This window comes from Ixodes scapularis, unplaced genomic scaffold, assembly GCF_016920785.2.
Source record: "Ixodes scapularis isolate PalLabHiFi unplaced genomic scaffold, ASM1692078v2 PGA_scaffold5__190_contigs__length_132052651, whole genome shotgun sequence".
NCBI lineage: Eukaryota > Metazoa > Arthropoda > Arachnida > Ixodida > Ixodidae > Ixodes > Ixodes scapularis.
In genome coordinates, this window is record NW_024609880.1 from 68255507 (window position 1) to 68274219 (window position 18713).

The 18713-nt window shown below is 42.6% G+C and overlaps 1 protein-coding gene across 3 annotated transcripts in view; it reads left to right on the top strand.

Moving 5' to 3' along the window:
- Window positions 1-18713, top strand: part of LOC8043730 (rap guanine nucleotide exchange factor 4) — a 308461-nt gene that overhangs the window by 281153 nt on the left and 8595 nt on the right. For all 3 annotated transcript variants that reach the window (XM_040504817.2, XM_042294110.1, XM_042294109.1), the window contains 12 exons: window positions 1836-1903; window positions 3294-3372; window positions 6357-6466; window positions 8373-8458; window positions 8564-8642; window positions 8792-8936; window positions 9833-9930; window positions 10895-11034; window positions 11601-11747; window positions 12615-12712; window positions 15572-15697; window positions 16665-16843. In XM_040504817.2, the coding sequence (XP_040360751.1) occupies window positions 1836-1903; window positions 3294-3372; window positions 6357-6466; window positions 8373-8458; window positions 8564-8642; window positions 8792-8936; window positions 9833-9930; window positions 10895-11034; window positions 11601-11747; window positions 12615-12712; window positions 15572-15697; window positions 16665-16843 (1355 nt within the window). The remainder of the gene's footprint in view (window positions 1-1835; window positions 1904-3293; window positions 3373-6356; window positions 6467-8372; window positions 8459-8563; window positions 8643-8791; window positions 8937-9832; window positions 9931-10894; window positions 11035-11600; window positions 11748-12614; window positions 12713-15571; window positions 15698-16664; window positions 16844-18713) is intronic.

Consider the following 18713-nt stretch of genomic DNA (forward strand, 5'->3'; position numbering starts at 1 on the left):
TGAGACTGTTTCTTCCGTCCTCTATGAGTCCAGAGTCTTAGGTAAACCCGTCCACGTTTCGCGTGGAGTATAGACACCGATGCCACGGCTGTAAGTGTGCATTAAAACCGATCCGTGCTTTTTTTTTTTCGTGACGTGGTGAAGTGACGGCGATGTTAGTGTGAACCCGAAGGTGATCTAGAAGCTGTTTATTCTTGCCTTTTTATGGTGCTGACGATCGTTTACTCCGCGGTTTTTTCACATAGCATACCATACTATGGCCATCGAATGCCTACCGACAACGATGCTTGCCGTGTCGCAAATAATTCTACTATCTCTGTACGTCCCCATGGGGTCGCACATTTTTTCCAAAGAAGTACAACCAGGAGCCAAACACGACATGAAAGCCGTTGTCGTGATTTCACGCGTAATGTTGTTTTACGGAGCTAATAATAAAGCATTTCTCAGTGGTCAGTTCCTATGCGGAGCACAAGTTCGTCTGCTTCTTTTGCAGGGGTTGTGGTGACGTCAGAACGCCGGGCTCTGATTGGCCCTGATTGAAAGATAGTGGGTAGACCTCAAGGCATGCTTGCTTTGAGGTCTACCCACTATCCTTCAATCAAAGCCAATCAGAGCTCTGCGTTCTGACATCACCACAACCCCTGCAAAAGAAGCAGACGAATTTGCGCTCCGCGTGGCCATCGACAGCTTAAGAAACGGAGGGCGGTTCCCGCGCATTTCATTATTGCTGCACAGCTAACATTATTGCGGTGCTAGTCGATAAGAACTCCGAAGGGCGAATCACAAAGCGAGGAGCCTGAACATAATGAACCACGGCTTGCGTTTCTGAAGCTGTCGATGACCATATAGACCAACTCGACTCTCTGACGTCACGCCACAGTGGTGGCACTGTTGTCGGCACTGCGCATGCGCACATGCCTCGGGCGAACCTGGTTTCTGCGGTCGCTCAGCGCCCACTCCAGGTGCGGGCAAACGCTGGTTTCTTTATAAGCAGTGTGTTGCTCGATAGGTGCGAATCTCTCTTCGTAATTGATGAGTCAGGTGGGGTCGTTCGCTCGGCTTTCTCTCATATGATGATCATTGACCCTGTTCAGGTCTTGTCGACAAGCGTATCCGGAAAAAAAAAAGAAAAAAAAAACTTGTATAGTAAGTCAATGAACCGATTTCGGCACTCTGTTTGCCGAGCTTTCCTGGACGTCACGTCGCCTGGCTTACGGCAGGAGAGGGGGGTGCAAAAAAGGGGGGGGGGGGGTGTCGAGGTTTAGGTAAACTCGGCTCAGTGATTAAGCGCTAGCCTTTATTCCGGCTCCCAGAATTTCTTATAGCTATCGGGTAAGCAAATTTGGCAGCCGGCGGAAGGCTAACCCGTGAATCACTGAGGCGTATTTACCTCAGCCTCGGGGTTCCTCCTCATGTCTCTAACTCTCTCTCCCAACCCCCCCCCCCCCCCCATAAAAAAAAAAAAAACAAAGTAAGGTAGTGTTACGTTTATGAAAACGCGCCGACCAGAGTGGCTAAATTGGCCTGTTGGCTTCACAAGCTTACCATATACGCAGCCGGGAAGTGCGTCCACGGGCGCGTGAGCAGTCTCAACCGCTATGAGTAATACGTCTCGCGCGGTCTTGTTGTGTCTTCGAGTGTCCCGTCCTGTCGCACCTTCCCTTGTTCTAGTGCGTCACGCCCTGTCGTGTTCGCTTGACAATTGTCTCGAGGGCCATCACGTGACGTCCCTCCGCTCGGGGTGACCCAATTACTACCGGAGGTGCTGCTCAACCGTCGCGTTTGTACGGTCATCGGAGCACTCAACGTCGCTCTTTTTATTTTTTGGCCTCCAGGGGATTGTGTGCTCGCTACACGAAGGCGACGACTTCGGCAAGCTGGCGCTCGTCAACGACGCTCCACGGTAAGAGACATCTCCTTCTATGTAAATAGGCCCTGTAGTTCCGAGTAAAGAGTGCCGAACTACAGGTCTCCACCTGAAAACCGTATATTGCACCGCTGCAGATATGGTGGCAGAATCATCTTCGGACATCATGTGTATGATTTGAACATGTCTGCAGACGGGTTTTGTGTGACCAATGAGAGGAGGCAGTCGTATAAGGAAGAAACAAGTGTCGGTATACTGTCTTTTGTTTGATGTGCAAGCAGTGCGACCTCGGCTTAAAAAAATGGTCTACGAGTTCGCTTTCTAGCAGAATTCGAGACAACAAACTCAAAATATCACTACTAAAGCAAAAAAAAAAAAAGAAAAACATGATTTGCGGAGGGACAGGTAGCAAGATGTTTCACTTGCTCATTCGCGCTGTGCACGTCGCATTTTTTGTTTTTGTTTTTCAGATCTGATTGTAAATAAGTTTCCTTCATTCGAGTGGACCTTTCTCGTCTACAGCATTATTCGTTGTCTCAAGTTCTGAAAAAAAAAAAAAAAAATTCGCGTATTTTTTTTTTTAGAGTGCAGTTGGCGGTTATGAATCCCGGTCGTGATGCCCGTAATTTGACTGAGGCTTAGTGCCAAGAACCTTCGTGTCTCTAGGATTTTGGCTGGACGCTAAAGTATCCATCCTGTAGTTGTGTGCACATGGCGCCGATTCGGAGACCTCTTCTACTTGGCTCTGTGGTACATTGAGTGGGAAGAGTGGAAAAAAAAAAAAAGGTCATTAGAAGGATGAAGGGAAAAAAATGACCGACGCGCTTCGTTGAAGTACCCTCAACGGATTTAAAGTGCGTGCATCTTGCATTTCTCCGCGTAGCATACGAAGTAGCGACTGACACAATCTGTCGGAGCAACTCCGCCGATGAAAGTTGCTGCGAGCGATGAATCACTGTACACACAAAATGTCGGTCGTGTTGCCCGGAGCTATTTCGTGCAATTTTTTCATAGGAACCCAATCTGGCCGCACCACCTTCTTTTCAAAAACGAACGCGACCGCTAATGAATAAGGACGGGTGCCTGTTTCTCAATTTTTTTTCAAGCCTCGAAATATATAGAATTGCGCGCTACTATTATTTTATGTAGCGGAATACCTTGCGATTTTTTTTGCCATTCATTTCACCTCCTGTAATCTGGGAACGAAAAAGAGGACGTTAGCAGGCAGGGAACGGTTCTGGCACACGTCAGAAGCCTTCCTCATCCTGACCCCTCATCCTTTGGAGTTTTAGCTGGGGACAATTCTCTCCATCCTTCCGCCAAATAACACGCACACATCCTACACCCGACTCGAGATGCGTGTCACCGCTCTTGCTCGCGCCTCGGGCAACGTGCTTATCCCCCTCCCTCGTTTTCTTGTCAACAGATCGGCGACGATTGTGACCCGCGAAGACAACTGCCACTTTCTGCGCGTGGACAAGGAAGACTTTAACCGCATCCTTCGGGTAAGCCCACCGTCCCGCTTCGCCTGTCATCTGGGCCGCTCCGCGGGGCGCCCATGCAGTCGTGTGCCTACTCGGCTTGGCTCTGCCGCGCTCTGGAGCACTGCGCGCCGCGCTGCTCCGTCGCTCGGGGACAGGCACCTCCTTGCCCGCCGCGTGCCTGCCTTGTGTACCGCACACAGCCGGACTCAGAGCCGCATGCACCGGTAGTCGCGGTTCCTCGTTTCCGCGCTGTGGCGGCTTCCTCTTTCGCGATGGTGGTGGTGCCCTTGGACGCGGAGCTATGACGCCCATGGTGGGGCTACGGGTGACGGCTGCAGTGCTCGCTAGGCTCCCTTGCTGCGGCAGCTGGACTCTGAAGGTGCTGACCGTTGCGGTTCGTCTTTTTTTTTTTTTATTTTGTTTTTCACTCGAAGTTTTGGTGGATTTGGTGCTTTCCGGTCATGGTAACGACGATTCGAATAACCGCCTTCTGCGTTCTGCCATCTTTGTGCACGGGGTTGGGGCACACGGTTCTTCGCATGCACAAAACGTGTTCGACTGAAGATATGACGCGCTGCGCATGCGACCCTAGCCCGTTGATTCAGTTTCTTTTTTTTCCTGGGTTATGCGGGCTGCGAAGCTGTATTTGCCGCCCACATCATCAATGCTTCTGAGTTTTCTTTCACACGTTGTTTGTTTTGCAGCCATTTCGTATGTCTTACCATGGCGCCCCATCTACGCTCCATCTGAGGTGTTCAATATGAGTATAGTGTTGCGGTAATCACGGGCGCGTGCGCCAAGATAGAACGTCGTTAATTTCCGGGGGTATTTGAGCGACCAAAGCCCTTGCAGTGCCCGTGCTGTCAAGCCTGAACCTTTAGTGGAGGTTATACAACTTATGAAATGAAGTAGGGTATTTCTTACTATTTTTGTGAGATAGCGAATTAACGTTATTTTCTCAAAAGCACGATCGATTTTTTTCTTTCTGATTAGTATGCAATGGCTTATCGATAGATAGTCACCGTATATGTTTAGTCACGCGGAAAATTGTATTGCTTCTATCGTGATGTAACCGTACTTTGTCAAAAGTGGTGTGTTGGAGTGGATAGAAACGTAGCCCATAGAAATTTTGTGCTTGTTCTTATATTTCTGCGTTGTTGTTTTGTGGAGAGTATCGTACGTGTGTGCAGATTACACGGTGCACACGTCGGCACATGATTGTAGGTGGATGTGCATTCGTATAACCGTCCCCCGACTCTCCACCGACTCTCCGGGTGAAAGGAGCTCATGGTTGTTTTGAGTTCCAACAAACCAAAACATAAGAACCTATTTTTATGAAGATTTGGATGTTCCACCTTGTCAGTTTCATTATCATTCGATACAATTAGGATAAATTAAACCCATGGTTTACGCTCCTATTTCGCGGTTCCTCGTTTCGCGATGGCGGTGGTGTCCTTGAACGCGGAGCGGTAAATTTCAGGAAACAGACACATTATGTGTTGCCTACCATATTGATATTGAGACACTAGAGCACTTGGTTTTAAAGTACACGGGGCTTCGCCCTGCCCTCCCTGAAAGGGTAACTGATTTTGCCGGAGCCCTGGGTTTTGCCGGCGACGATGGAAAGACGGAAGAGAAAATAATTACAGTCGCAAAGAGCCGATTAGAAGATGGTGGAAATTACCTAGGGAAAATGGAGTGATGCAACTACAACTAGCGCAGCTGGGGACAGGCGGGGCAGATGAAGACTTAGACTCCCTCCCGTGCGACTTCGGCCCAAAGTCTCAACCTTGTCCCCCAGTGGGCCCGGTGCAGGGGTAACGCCGACAAGGTTTGACTAAAGGAAAATTCGCGACTCCCTCGCCGGAGGGAAGAGGCGGGGGTGATGTTTTTTTAGCTTTTTGCCCGACCCCCCAAGGGTCATCCTGTTGTATTCCACACTGCCTGGTTATAGTTAGGGAGAGAAAATTGGGTTAGAAGGGCGGGAGGAATTATATCTTTGTCTTTTATGACTTAGGCCAGGTGGAGCGAGCTACGGCCCGTTACAAAGGCTATAACCATTAACATCCATCCATTCATCCATGAATATTGGGCGTACCGAGGACGTCCTTAGGAAGACGTACTCTGTTCTGATCTCAATAACGCCCAGAATAAGGTTATTCCTAAACTTTGGTTTTCGTTTTGGCCGCGCTCCAGATCGCCACCTCACCTACCATTGACTACGGGCTTCTTGTCTTATCGTGGAAGTTTGTTATGTCACACGTACTAGAGAAAGACAGTTATTCTGTTTTGTTTCGACGCCATGCCAGGAGCTTTATTGTAGAGGCACCTTTCATAATATTTTGTTATCTGTCACACTCTGTTGGTTTTCCTGCACGCCCTTGTGTCTATGCACGCTTCATTGGAGGCTGAGGCTCGCGGACTTCTTACTTCCTGTGCAGATGCGTATTGTGTTTTTGCACGTTTGAGCTCAACTTGTACGTTGTCGCGGTTTGACGTTGCTATCGTAACTGACTGCCAGAAGTCAGCGTTTTATGTGCGGTTCAGAGAACAGCCTTTGGCTGTAGTGCAGCTTGGATAACACATTTTGAAGTTGTGTGCTAGCATTGGGACCGTCGCCGCGAATTAGCGGCAAACTTGCATATGGGATAGGAGCCGTGTACGTGGTGATGTATTACTGAAATAGTAACCCGCTTCGTCATCAAAATGACTCTGATCGCTAAACTATTTCGATGGCTATCCAGAAGCGAGGATTTATTGCCAACTCTTGCGGTCATTTTTAGTTTTATGAATCATATGTTTCGCACTAGTTTAGTGTTTAATAGGTTTTCAGTTAATGTTAAGCAAAAGTACCTGTTTCGTTTCCCCCCTTTTTTGCCGTCTTTGGAAGTGTAGTATATAAGCGCTTTGATATAGTCGATCGCAATGTCAAGATTAGCCTCGCGGCTCGGTTTCATTGCAGTTTAGAAATGGTCGAAAGGTAATGTGATTTGATTTCTTTTCAGGATGTCGAAGCGAATACGGTGAGATTAAAAGAACACGGTCAAGATGTCCTGCTCCTTCAAAAGATTCCAGCCGATGCGCGGAACAGCAATGGTGCCCACTCTCACTACAAGTGAGTTTTTTCGTGACTCTTGAATTTGAATTCGGGGGTACTTTTTAAATTTCTGTTTCGATGTGTCATCGGTACCCAGAATGGACGCGAGTGCTGCTCAAGCGTTCGGCTGGGACTCGTGTTCGATCGGGGAGAACACGAGTTTTAACCGAACGCTGGCACATACAGTAATTAGTATGGAACAGTCGCGGTCCTTGCGAAGGCAAACACGCCGTCATTGTCGACCGCTGCGTACTGGTAGCGTCATGAAACGGCAACCGTGATTGAAGATTGTCACGCGACGTTGCCTTTTTACGTAGAATAGCTCACGGAGCAGTCACTCAACACTTTTATGCACAGTGAATTTGAACGTACCGGTTTGCTCAAATAGGAGAGCTCTCACTTTTTATCACCACGATCAACACATGACATCACCAACATCTGGAATGCAAAGATGTCAAACAATCTTGGGCATGAAAAGTTTGACATTTTTGGGAGCTCGGTAAATCTCATTGACAATTATATCACCTTGTTTCCTATCATTAGAAATTCACGGTGGTGTTTTGTTGCATAGTATCCCACCGAAAAATCAGTATAACGTTTTCCTATCTGGATTATGGAACTGGAAATCTCATTCTAGAAACCGAAATTCAAATTGCAGACAAAGGAACATTTTCTAAAAACCGGAAATCTAGATAGATTCCATATAGATTTCGAGTTCCACCATCCAGATAACGAAAAATAATACTGGCTTTTTCTGTAGGGAGTTTCATCGTTATTTGCATTTTTAAATAGGTATAAATGAGCACGTTTTACGGCTGTACAACATTTTCACTGTGCTACATTGCAGACCATGATTGGTTGTTTATTGGCACCAATAAAGGCTTTATGATGATGATGATGGTTTGACGGCGTGCGGGCTTTGCGAACCAAGCGTTGCAAGGCGCATAATTATGCCCTGTTTGATTCCCAATTTGACAGTAGGGTGGACGCTACGTGTTAGTTGGAGCAGTCACATGTCGATCTTTCGTCATGTGGCCACGCCCCCTCCCACAGCTACCTGCAGAGAGCGGGCTTAGATGATGAATGATTGGTTCGGCGAGCGCGTAGCTTCTATTGTACTATTAGCTTATGGGTGAACGGGTAAAGGAGCACAACCCGCCACGGCCGCCTCTTTATCATGCTGCAGGTATACGTAGCGGTCAACAATCGCGTATTCACCTTTGTACCAATCGCGAGCATACACTTAAGAAGGTAATGTAAAGTTATATCACTGTGCATATGTATGTCATACATGCGTGCAAACGTTTTATGACTTCTAACTTCTTTGTTATTGCTGTGTCATGGAGTTTATTTATGTTTGAGAAATATTTAGCATGTAATTAAGTAGCCACATTAAATAAACGTACATAAGTATTTTATTCAACCTCGAAATTAATCAGATTTAGTATTTCACTGATGCTTGCCTTCATGTCTTATTTTCTTAATGATTTTGCTTTCACGTTATTAAAGTGGAGATACACTTTACTTACAGTAATAAGTTTGTGAGATAAAACGTGTTTAGACAGCAGCAATTTCTAAATGGGAGTTTTTTACATTTCAAGAATTATTCTACATCTGCTAAAACGTTTATGTGGAAGAAACTGAATATGAACATTTTTTATTATTTCTTTAGCAAGACTTACCTAAAAATCTAACTGTCATAACATTAGAGATTGATACATTCAAAAAATTAAGTTATGTACTTTATTATATGTTTTAGAATTACTAAAGCCTCACCCAACTGGACATAAAAAGACTATTTTGTGTTGGTCTCCCTTTTCGGTACAAGGGTGTCGATCCAAGTTGTTCGATCTCCATTGAATTGCACACACACTCACCATTTAGTTACCTATTCTAACCCTTGTCCCCTGAATCCAACTTACAGGTACATGGTGATGGCAGGAACACCACAGAAGATGCTGGAGCACCTACTTGAGACAAGAATAGACAGTAGGACGGAAGAAGCCGCAGGTATTGGTCAGCTTCTTTACTCCATTTTGAAAAAGTAAATTCTTAAATCAAGTAAGCACAGGTCAACTTACCTTGCACCTTAACACATATATGCTTTTTCTACAGATACTTTCCTGGAGGATTTCCTTCTAACTCATGTAATATTTATGCCAAGTCACCAACTCTGTCCAGAACTCATGAAGCAATATCCTTTTTACATTGAATGACTTAGAATTTCATGCTTACTATGTGTCAATTAGTGTCAATGGCATATCTGCTACCACCCTCTAAGTGCCACTGAGCAAACATGCTTTCCTATTACTTGCGCTATGTATCCTTAACTTAATATTTCACCTATCGCATTGACATGGCCAACTCTAGGCAAGAGAAGGAGTTTATCCTTGCAAATAAGAGGAGAGTGATACAGTTTGCAAACAGCTGGGCCCTCACTGTTCGAGAAGCCTTTTTTGAGGACCCAACCATCCAGGCATTTGTCGAGGTAAAACTGCCTTGCCTTTTGTTTGACCGCTTCAGCTCCACATGACTTTGGTCAACAGCTTGCATGAACTGGTGTAGTCACATTCTAATGCGAAAGCAAACCTCAGCGCTTTGCATAATATTAAACACCGTTCACTTCTGCGACTTCATTTCCTTCACTGTTTTTCCTCTTTCGTTTTCCTACTAAACATGCTTCCGAATATTTTTTTTTTCAGACTCCCTTATGTGTCAACCATTTCGTCGTTTACCCTGAGACTGGGGTTTTTTTTGAAGAGCAGAAGAAACAGAAAAAACAGACAGGACGAACTATATAAGAGGAAGTTTTTGAAATAAACGTATGGCTGAGTTTGAGACCTGTCTGTTTTTTCTGTTTCTTCTGCTCTTCAAAAAACCCCCCCAGTCTCAGGGTAAACGACGAAATGGTTGACTTCCACCAGCTAGCCTGTACTTTGACTCTTTTCCCTTATGTGTCTTTTTATTTTTCTGTCGTTTTCTCTGCATCGCTCTTGTGCTCCACTTTTTGTACTTTTTATTTTTTTATGCTTATAGACGATTGTAAGCATGGCACCTTGATTGGTTCCCCGTGCGGGCAAGAATATGCAGCGTGCCCGTGAACGTAGCTTTGACAAGCTTGTAATTGCACAGGATTTCCTGCACGAGAGGAGACATGGTGGAGGCCAGTAACCCTGTTTACAATTGTCTATGTTGTTTCGCGCATGTTGCTTCACCTGGCGTACTTTTCTCCCTTTACCACTCTCATATTTTCTTTTCTTTCTATGGCATAATATCACTTTTCACCGGTTGCATGATTTTAAGATAATCATGACCAGTTTTGTTAACTTCTGTAGTTGTTGCAAATGTTTGACTGGGGAAGCTAACATTTGGTTTTACTCGCAGGAACTGTGCAAAGCTGTAAAAGACGACAGCACACGATACACAGGCTGTCTACAGGAGGAAATCAAGACAATGTCCAGGATAATGGACCTCCAAGAAAAGTAACCCAACTTACCAATCAGTGCATTCTAGCCATTTGTTTTGTAAATGTGGTATCACACTTCTTGTTGCCTTGCTGAGCATCTTGACTTAAAATTATAAACACTAATTAGTTTTGTATCGTTTTAACGCGTTATGTGACACCATCATTAAAAATGTTAGATATAACAAAAATAAAATAAAGATAAACAATCTAAAATTGAGTTTGAACACACGAAGCATCCTCAGCTCTTCGCACATTGCAACGTCTGTCCTCGATTTTTGTCAACTGGAAGATATAAAAGAAAGGAAGCTTGATACAGAAACATTTGACCATGCATGTTTTTACTTTTGACCACGCGCAGCAACTCCTACCAAACTGTCTAAAATTTATCAAATGCAGAGTGTATGAAGAGAACGTACGTTCTTGAATGAATTGCCCAATGCAGTTGATTTTGCTGGTTTCTGAGATCAGGTCATCTATGAGAACCAAAATGTTTCCTTTTTAACATAGGTTTATTCAGGAGTTCATAAACTAAGAATGTAGGAATGTTAGAAGCAAAGAGTTTGATGATTTCGATTTTCATCAACTGTCTAATATGTGAAAGCTTTGAACCTATATCTGACTGATGCCTGTAATATTGAGTGCTCATTATCTTATAAGCACTTAAGATATGATATTCCCACTATGCTGAACCATCATCATTTTATGAAAGGAAAAAGTTAACAAGAAAAACTCCATATTTATGCAGTTAAACATAGGTCTGCCAGGGTTTATGTAATTTTTCCTTTTCGTTAGCCCTATGCCAGAGTAGGCATGAGTCAGGAATGATCAAATTGTACCTTTATTTCATTAATTCATCAATGATTTAGGACAAATAAATGTTTCTAATCTGTGTAGATATTACAATGTTTTTTATATTCTATTACTTTGGAGCTCAGTTTTAATGTGCTTTTACCTGAGACTTAAGAGAGTATAAATTTCAGGTATATCAAAGAGCATGAAGCTGCAGCTCCCCAGCGGTGGAAAGTTAGCCCCTTCGGTCAAATTCGCCACCTGTCATCTGGAAGCACTACCTCAGAGGAAACAGTGGATCACCACAGACCCATCAAGCCAAATGACGAGAGTGAGTCGCTCATTCTGTCTTGTGGAATGTTACTCTTACGGAACAAAAATTATTTCTAAGAGTTTTCAGGTATGCCAGTGAAGTGTATTTCGCTCTTTCTCCAATTAAATAAATATGAAAATACTATGTGGCCAACATGGGCCATTTAACGTGTGATTTAAAGGTAAATTTAGGTGGTTTACATGTCAAACCAGCGAGGGACATCTGGAACGCCACACTGGAGGACTGATCATTAATTTAGACAGCCTGGGGATCTTTAGGCATGCTACACAGCGCTTTGTCCTTGCACTCCTTTCACTTGTCCTTTGTTCAATTTTTTGCGTTGTTTTCACGTTTGACTCCGCTACCATAGCGCCTTTTATACAATATGCCTCCATGAGATTGCGGGCACCTCGGCTGGGATTTTATCCCACCAACTGGGGATCTGTATACCGGCGCTTTGCCTCAAAGCCGCCGAGGCAGCTTAACATGTAATCTGATTCAGCATGAACATTACCTAAAGTGGCAGGTAATTCACCAAGCTCTTGGCCTTCCTACATTGTTGTGTTGCATTTTCTTCTTTTTAGTAATCTTCAGGGTGTACTGTGCTGACCATACATATACAACCCTGAAGACGGCAGTAAGCGCAACTGCTGAATGTATCAAAAGGAATGCAGCTGAAAAGCTCAGCCTCAAGGATGACCTGGTGCTCGTGGAGGTGAAATCCTCAGGAGGTGAGCTAATTTAATTTAGCAATCAGGTCAGCATAGAACTTTGCCTTCCTGACCGACACCACTCCGGATTGCCGGACGATTCACAACACTCTGCTTTGCTTCTTCGAGTTGCTTGGCCCCACTGACAGATTGCTGCTGCTGTATTTCTTTAATCAGCTTTCTTTTTCATGTCAGGATTTCCCCCAGCCCTAGTGCGTAAAGAAGTCAAACGTTGCCACTTCAACAATTAGAACTCGGGTTTGAAAATTAGCTTTAGAGCTCCACATGCAGATTTTTTACTCTACCATTTGAAAATCTGTAATTTATTCAGTAATAGTGAAGAAACTCGGTTTCTAAATGATGTTCGTGCCATTTTGAAGTTGTCTGCAAAAATAAAAATGTTTTGTAAACATTTCCCAACATCTAAATGTTATGTTCAACCTGTGGAATAGAACATCTCTGCTGACGGCTAGAGTCATCTGCGATTTTTTTTTGTATGCTTGGACCTTTAAACCTTTATGGTCTCTTGTGCGAAAACCCCTCTGGCCTTGTAACCCTCTACAGCATGCACTCTGTAGTGGATTGTGTTCAGACAAAAATTTCTTAACAAATTGAAAAGTGAGAATCTTGAACCAGAACAGGTGCTTTCTGCTGCATCGATACTTTATTTTTGACACGAATATGTTTTATTGTTGCTTGTACTGTTGATGTACAGCAGAGACATGTTATGGACAGTTTAAGCTACACTTAACCCAGCTGCAGAAGGTCTTTGGTTGACAAAATCTAACCCAAGGAGTTTATGTTAACCAGGCCTCCAAGAAAATATTTGTCCGCAGAGAATTATAATTCTGGTGGAATACGCTAATACTCTTTTACTTGACATTACAGAGCGGATATCTTTCAAGGACTCGGAGGTGAGCGTGCCTACCGGACTCAGCATCAATGGCAGAATCTTCATTTCACCGGTGGACCATTTAGACGCACTGGTAAGAACCATTTGAGCAAGTGCTTGAACTTCTTTGCTTTTGTACTAGTTTTCATGCCTCAAGCTGCTCTTTTGTAACTTCAGGAAACTTAACGTTTACTCAACTAGCGGTCCAGTGGAATACATCCCGGATAACATGCTCACTTGGCACGCCAATATGTGAACATTTTTCTGCTTCTTTGTTTCTCTGCTCTTAAAGGGAATAGGACACCCCAAAAATAAAATATGAGATAACTCTACTGCTAGGCCCCATTGTATGTTCCTATAATCCTGCTGAGTTTGGTTTGAAAATGGTGCGATAATTTCGTGGTTAAATCGATTTATATGCGGGCCTTTTAGATCCACTCCATTCGAAAACGCTACTGCATTTGTTCGGTCGGCGCTGTCATCTGTCCAAGGGGCGACGTCTCCTTGCACGCACTCGCAGACTTGGCTTTCTCGGCGACTAGCGCTTCAGCTTCCACGTTTACCTTCCGCGTTTCAAGAACGGGGTTTTGAGACGGTGACGTCTATGGCATCACGTGCTTCGTCGAATGTCCTCGACACTGATCGCAGCAGTGATGAGAGTGGTGTTATCAAAATATGTTGGAAGCTGGTCATTTTGACTTCGACCGGCACACAACCAGCTTCAGCGACGACGACGAGATTGTCACGGACGAGCTCGCCGTCTCCCGCGACGACCGCGCACGTGCATACAGGGCGGAAGATAGAAAGGCAAGGGGGCAAGTGTAAGAGTATACGTTGTAGTAGCCGTGTAGCGTAAGAGTGTGTGATCGTACCGTGGCAAGGCGAGCTTGGGGGCATCTAGAATGAGAGAGCGTTCAACTAAATATGCTGATCACGTAGCCATTTATGGGCACCATGGTGTGACTAACTTGAGCAGTCTTGCCTAGTCGCCAGACAAAAATGATCAACATTCATAAATTTATCATTGCAATTACTGGAGCTCGCAAAATCGCCAAACCTTGTGGATATACTAAGTAACACATGAGCATTCCTAGTCTAGCTGTTTAATTCGCATGTCCTAGCTCCTTTATGAAGTAAGGAATGTGCTGTCGAAATTGCAAAACTTAAAGAGCATAAACGTGCAATGATGCACTGCAGACACAGTGCATTTTCAATTTTTTTCGAGGCTGGAAGATTTTATGCATTCTCATGCCAGCTTCATGTTGATACACTATTTACTATGCTAAATAATTGCAACAATTGTAAGTTTGTCTACGAGCTAATATTTTTCAGGTGGCTTCATCTTATTAACCAACAGGACAAATTACGACAGCGCTGAAATTTTAAAGCAAAAACAGTAGTGTGGCTGGCTCTCTGTGACGATTTTGCATCGGTTAACAATGGTTTCGGTTATGTTTGCGGCTTGGAAAAGTTAAAAATTTCACAATTTTCTTTTAGTTCGCTCGTGCATTAATGATTTCTTCTTGGTGATCATACTGCACACTAAGGAGAAAACACTATTTTGCACAAGGAACTTTTATATAGTGAATTTACCATAAACTGCATATGAAGACTACTAGTAGACCAAATCACTTTTTCGTTCATACTTTACTCAGGTCGCGTAGACTCGCAGCTCATTTAGGCAAATTTCTGAATGTGTTATTGTCTGTATTGTTTGTGTGCTCCGTTTGTCTCAAGACTCCAATCCGGAAAATGACTAATTTTCGAAAGTGGCCAGTAACGTGCAAATATTGATTTTCGTTCCAATAATGCTCAGCCCATTGACTGCATTTCTAGGATTTGTTCAATTGCAGTGCACTATACTAGCTGTGTGGTAAAACCTTTTTTGTCTCACACTAGTTCATTCCTTTTCCATGCAGTAGTGAACTGAGATGAATGAGTGTGCAAAGACTACTTCCAGGATCTGACCTACCTAGTTTTCAAAAGGTGTTTGATTGATGAGAAGTTTTCAAAGGGCTGATAGGAGTTGTGTTTTAGAAGGAACCAAATAAATTAACAAATCCACCTTTCTTTAAATAAGCAGAGAAAGTTCCCTAGTATTGTGCAAATAATGGATTTTGAGTTCGAAGCGAATTCGAAGCGAATACTGGTTTTGGCCAAATATTTTCGATGCGAATATCGAATACTTCTTCCATGCTTTTCACAACCATTGCGTAATGCTTAGACGAAAACCCAGCTAACTTGTGAAGGTTGTTCCACTTGTTCATTTATAAGCTAAGTTTATCTACATTTTTTAACTTTGTCTTCATAAGGTCTGATATTTTGGGATGGCAAGTAAACAACCAATTTGACATAAAATGAATCCTATAGAGACGGCCAACTATACTCAATTGAGGGAATTTACAAAGTTTGCTATATAAAATATGCCTTCTTTAATCTCGAGTTAAAAAAATAAATAATTGCGCATGTTGAACGCAGGTTGTAAGGGTATCTCTGCCTAATATAGTATACCCTTGCATACCAGTCAGTTTAATTTTGTAACTTTTACTATATTGTAGATATACACATTCACAAAGTTCCCATTTATTCCCAAATAGATCCGGCATGCGTGCACCATCCCTCTTTGAATGTATGATTTTCCAAGCGTTTATCGCGGTCGGTTATTCCGTTAAGTGCGCTTCTTACCGAGCTCCGTGGAATGCGGAGAAGCAACACCCGCGGAGCTCGCTTCCGTGGTTATTGCTTCTCCGCTGTGCAATGGTGCTCAGAAAGAAGCGCACTCAACGGGGCTAACCCACCGCAATCAACACTTTGAAAAACGCGAATAGTGCAGTTCTTCTCGAAGCGAATATCGAATAGTCTATTATTCGAAACTACTATTGAAAATTTCGAATATTCGCACAACCCTAAAGTTCCCTAAATAATACTTCTATTTTTTTTCTCCCAATTCTAGACTCCTCTTAGCGAACAAGAGGGTCCACTGGAAGGAACGGGGGCTCTTCTGGAGACGCTCAGCTCGCATGACATTGCCTACCACATGTCTCTTTATGACTGGTACCTCTTTTCCTGCATACATGAGGTAAGCGCCACATTGGCCAGCTTAGGGCACATGGCCCACTTTCATTTGCTTTCCCAAAATAACTTTGGTTTTAAACGGGAAAAATTAATTTTCCTCTTTCTTCAGCTAGGTATATAAGGAAAACAAATGTAAGCAACAAAATGGTGCTGTGGCGGCGTTTTGTGGCTTTTGCGACGCTTCATTTAAAATATACAACCAAAAACTATCTTCTTGAGATGTGGGTAATTGTCTAGCATAAAAGTTTCTTTTCTATGCTCTTTCAAGAATGTATAAATTAAACTTACCAGCAGAGGGGGCTACCAAACCCAGGTCGCGACCGGGTGAGCTTGGTCGTGGCCTAAAGATGTGCGAGTATTTTGTATATTGTTTACGTTTACGCTATTTCTGAATTCTCTATGCTCAGAGTTTTATTGAATTTTAAAGGGCAGCCCTCATCAGTCTGAAATGTGTGGGATAATGGGGGATTTTACAGGAAAAAGGACCAATGAACGGCCTCGCCTCAATTGTTGAACAATATAGAGAATTGTTTCTCTAATACAGTGTTAGACATGACCACTGACAGTTATGAAAACTGCTGTTGCAGGCTACACTGAGCTCACATTTTCTATGACATGGCCCACCTACGTGGTAAAAACACTCACATAATTTACCATGCAAGATGGTCCATAGTCTGTCAGAATTTGAAGAAAAAGGAAGAGCAACATTGGCTGCGCCATTGAAGCCCACTACATTAGAAGGTTTTATGATTTGGTGCATGTCAAACATTGTTGGCCAGTTTGACAAATATTTAGTCCAAGTTGTGTCGTAATAATAGACTTGTAGTTTCCATAGATGATATTGATGAGAACTTTATAGTTTGCTCAATTACAAACACTCAGTAGAGTTTTGAAGCTCTGAACCATGATTTCAGGTACTTCCATTACTTTTGTTATTAACACTAAATGAAATGTTTTGTTCCTTGTTTCAGTATGAACTGATCTACCAGGTGTTTGGACGGCATCAGTTCCGGAAGATTATGTCCAACCTGGATGTGTTCCAGCGGAGGTTCAATGAGGTGCAGTTTTGGGTTGTGACCGAAATGTGCCTCGCCACATCGCTCAGCAGGAGAGTGCAACTTCTACGCAAGTTCATCAAGATTGCTGCCCAGTAAGTTTTGTTTTATTTTTTAAAGATTAAAACATTATCAGCACACTGAGAAAGGCAAAACTTACTCATAATCTCCTATGTATAAAACGCCTTGAAGTGCTTCTAATGCACTTTTATAATTTCCACAAACAAGTGCAGTGTTTAGCCCACTGTTTCATGAAATAGCAGAACATCACTGGAGGACGAAGAGAGACAGGGCAACCTTTCCCCACCTCTTCGTCTTCCTGTGATACTCTGCCATTCTTGAAATGCGAGTGCCTCTGAAAACAAGTCGCACGACCCACTGCACTTTTGTCATAAGTCAGCTGAGCCATTTTTTGAGTTTGATGCAGAATTGGTATTTGCTCTCGCTTTTGCTCTCAGTGCATGCCGAAATCGACATTTTACTCATGCACACGGTCACAAGAAATCGTGTAGCCCAGCTAAAATGTTCGCAGAAAGACGCCTGAGGCATCTATTTTTGTTTATTATATTTAATGTATTTGTTTTAATGATATAAACCTCCTACAAGAATGCATTGAAGAGGCACTGTAGGTATTGGATAGATAAAATAAATAAATAAAGGATTCCTGAAGGTGTTTGCTTTCAATGCTGTACGTGCATGACCGTGAAGACTTCTCTTCTTACGCTACAAAATTAGCCTCTAAACTTTTTGATTGCGCCTCGTTTAAATTAGCTTTCATTCTATCATTGAAGATCTGAGACCTTAACATGTGTGTTTATGTTCTCATGTCTGTTCTCAATCTTGCACATGCTTGTGTTCAATGCGACAGAACTGTTATAAAAATAACTATAATCACATTCTTTTAGTTAGAGCATTTAAAATTGATGTTATGGCAATGTCCATTTGCATAAAACAATAATTAGCATTGTTTTGTCAGATATTACATGACAGCAAAAACAAAGAGGATGCTTCATTCCCGCATACCTTTTTAGCATTCATACAATGATATATGAATACCATGACCTGTGTTAGTGATTAATATATTAGTGTTTAAAGAAGAATATGTAAGGACAGTAAAGTTTGCCTATTTTTCAGTGAAGGATGGAATTTGTTCAGGTACCCTCGTAAAAAAAATATTACATGTATAAGAAATGTTTTCTCCCAATAAATGCATGGGATCAAATAAGATAATATGCAGTCATATAAGAACCGTATGAGAACATATAAAAACAATGCAATATTTTATAAGAAGTTATATGAAACATATCAGTTTCTTATAACTTCCTACATACTCTTGTATGATTCTTATACATTCTTATATGATCTTGTTTTATCATATCTGTTTATTGCGCCAAGAAATTGCTTCTACATATCAGATTCTTATATATAAGTCTCCGACAATAATGTCCTTATATCTTATACAATAAAATTAATCAGTTATTACACATCTAGTCTAAGTGTGGAAGCGTCTGTTGGTCGAACAACTACCTCCTTTCATTCAGGACTACATCCTTTTCGGCGCAAACAGCATAATACAACTTAAACTGGAACATATAAAAAAAAACTTTACAAAGATTTTTTAGATTCATTCAGACCATAATCTAAGAGAGAGAGAGAGCTTAAGCTAGCCAGTTGGAATCGACATTTCATTTACATTTAGGATGTTTGTAATAATGTGGGTAGTTTTGAGAAAGATGTCATCTGTCATTGAAAAGCTGAGTAGTAGGTCACCAGATTTCAGTCCTATATAAGTTGTCAGTTGGTTGACCTGTGTTGTAGAAGATCTATGCAAAGGAATAGATGGTACAACACTGCAGGGAAGTAAAATTTGTGCCATGTTTACTTATTTTAGCACAACCACGTTTGTAGCGCAAACAACAATCTTAAATATTGCCATGCAAAAAAAAAATTATCAGAACTGTAACG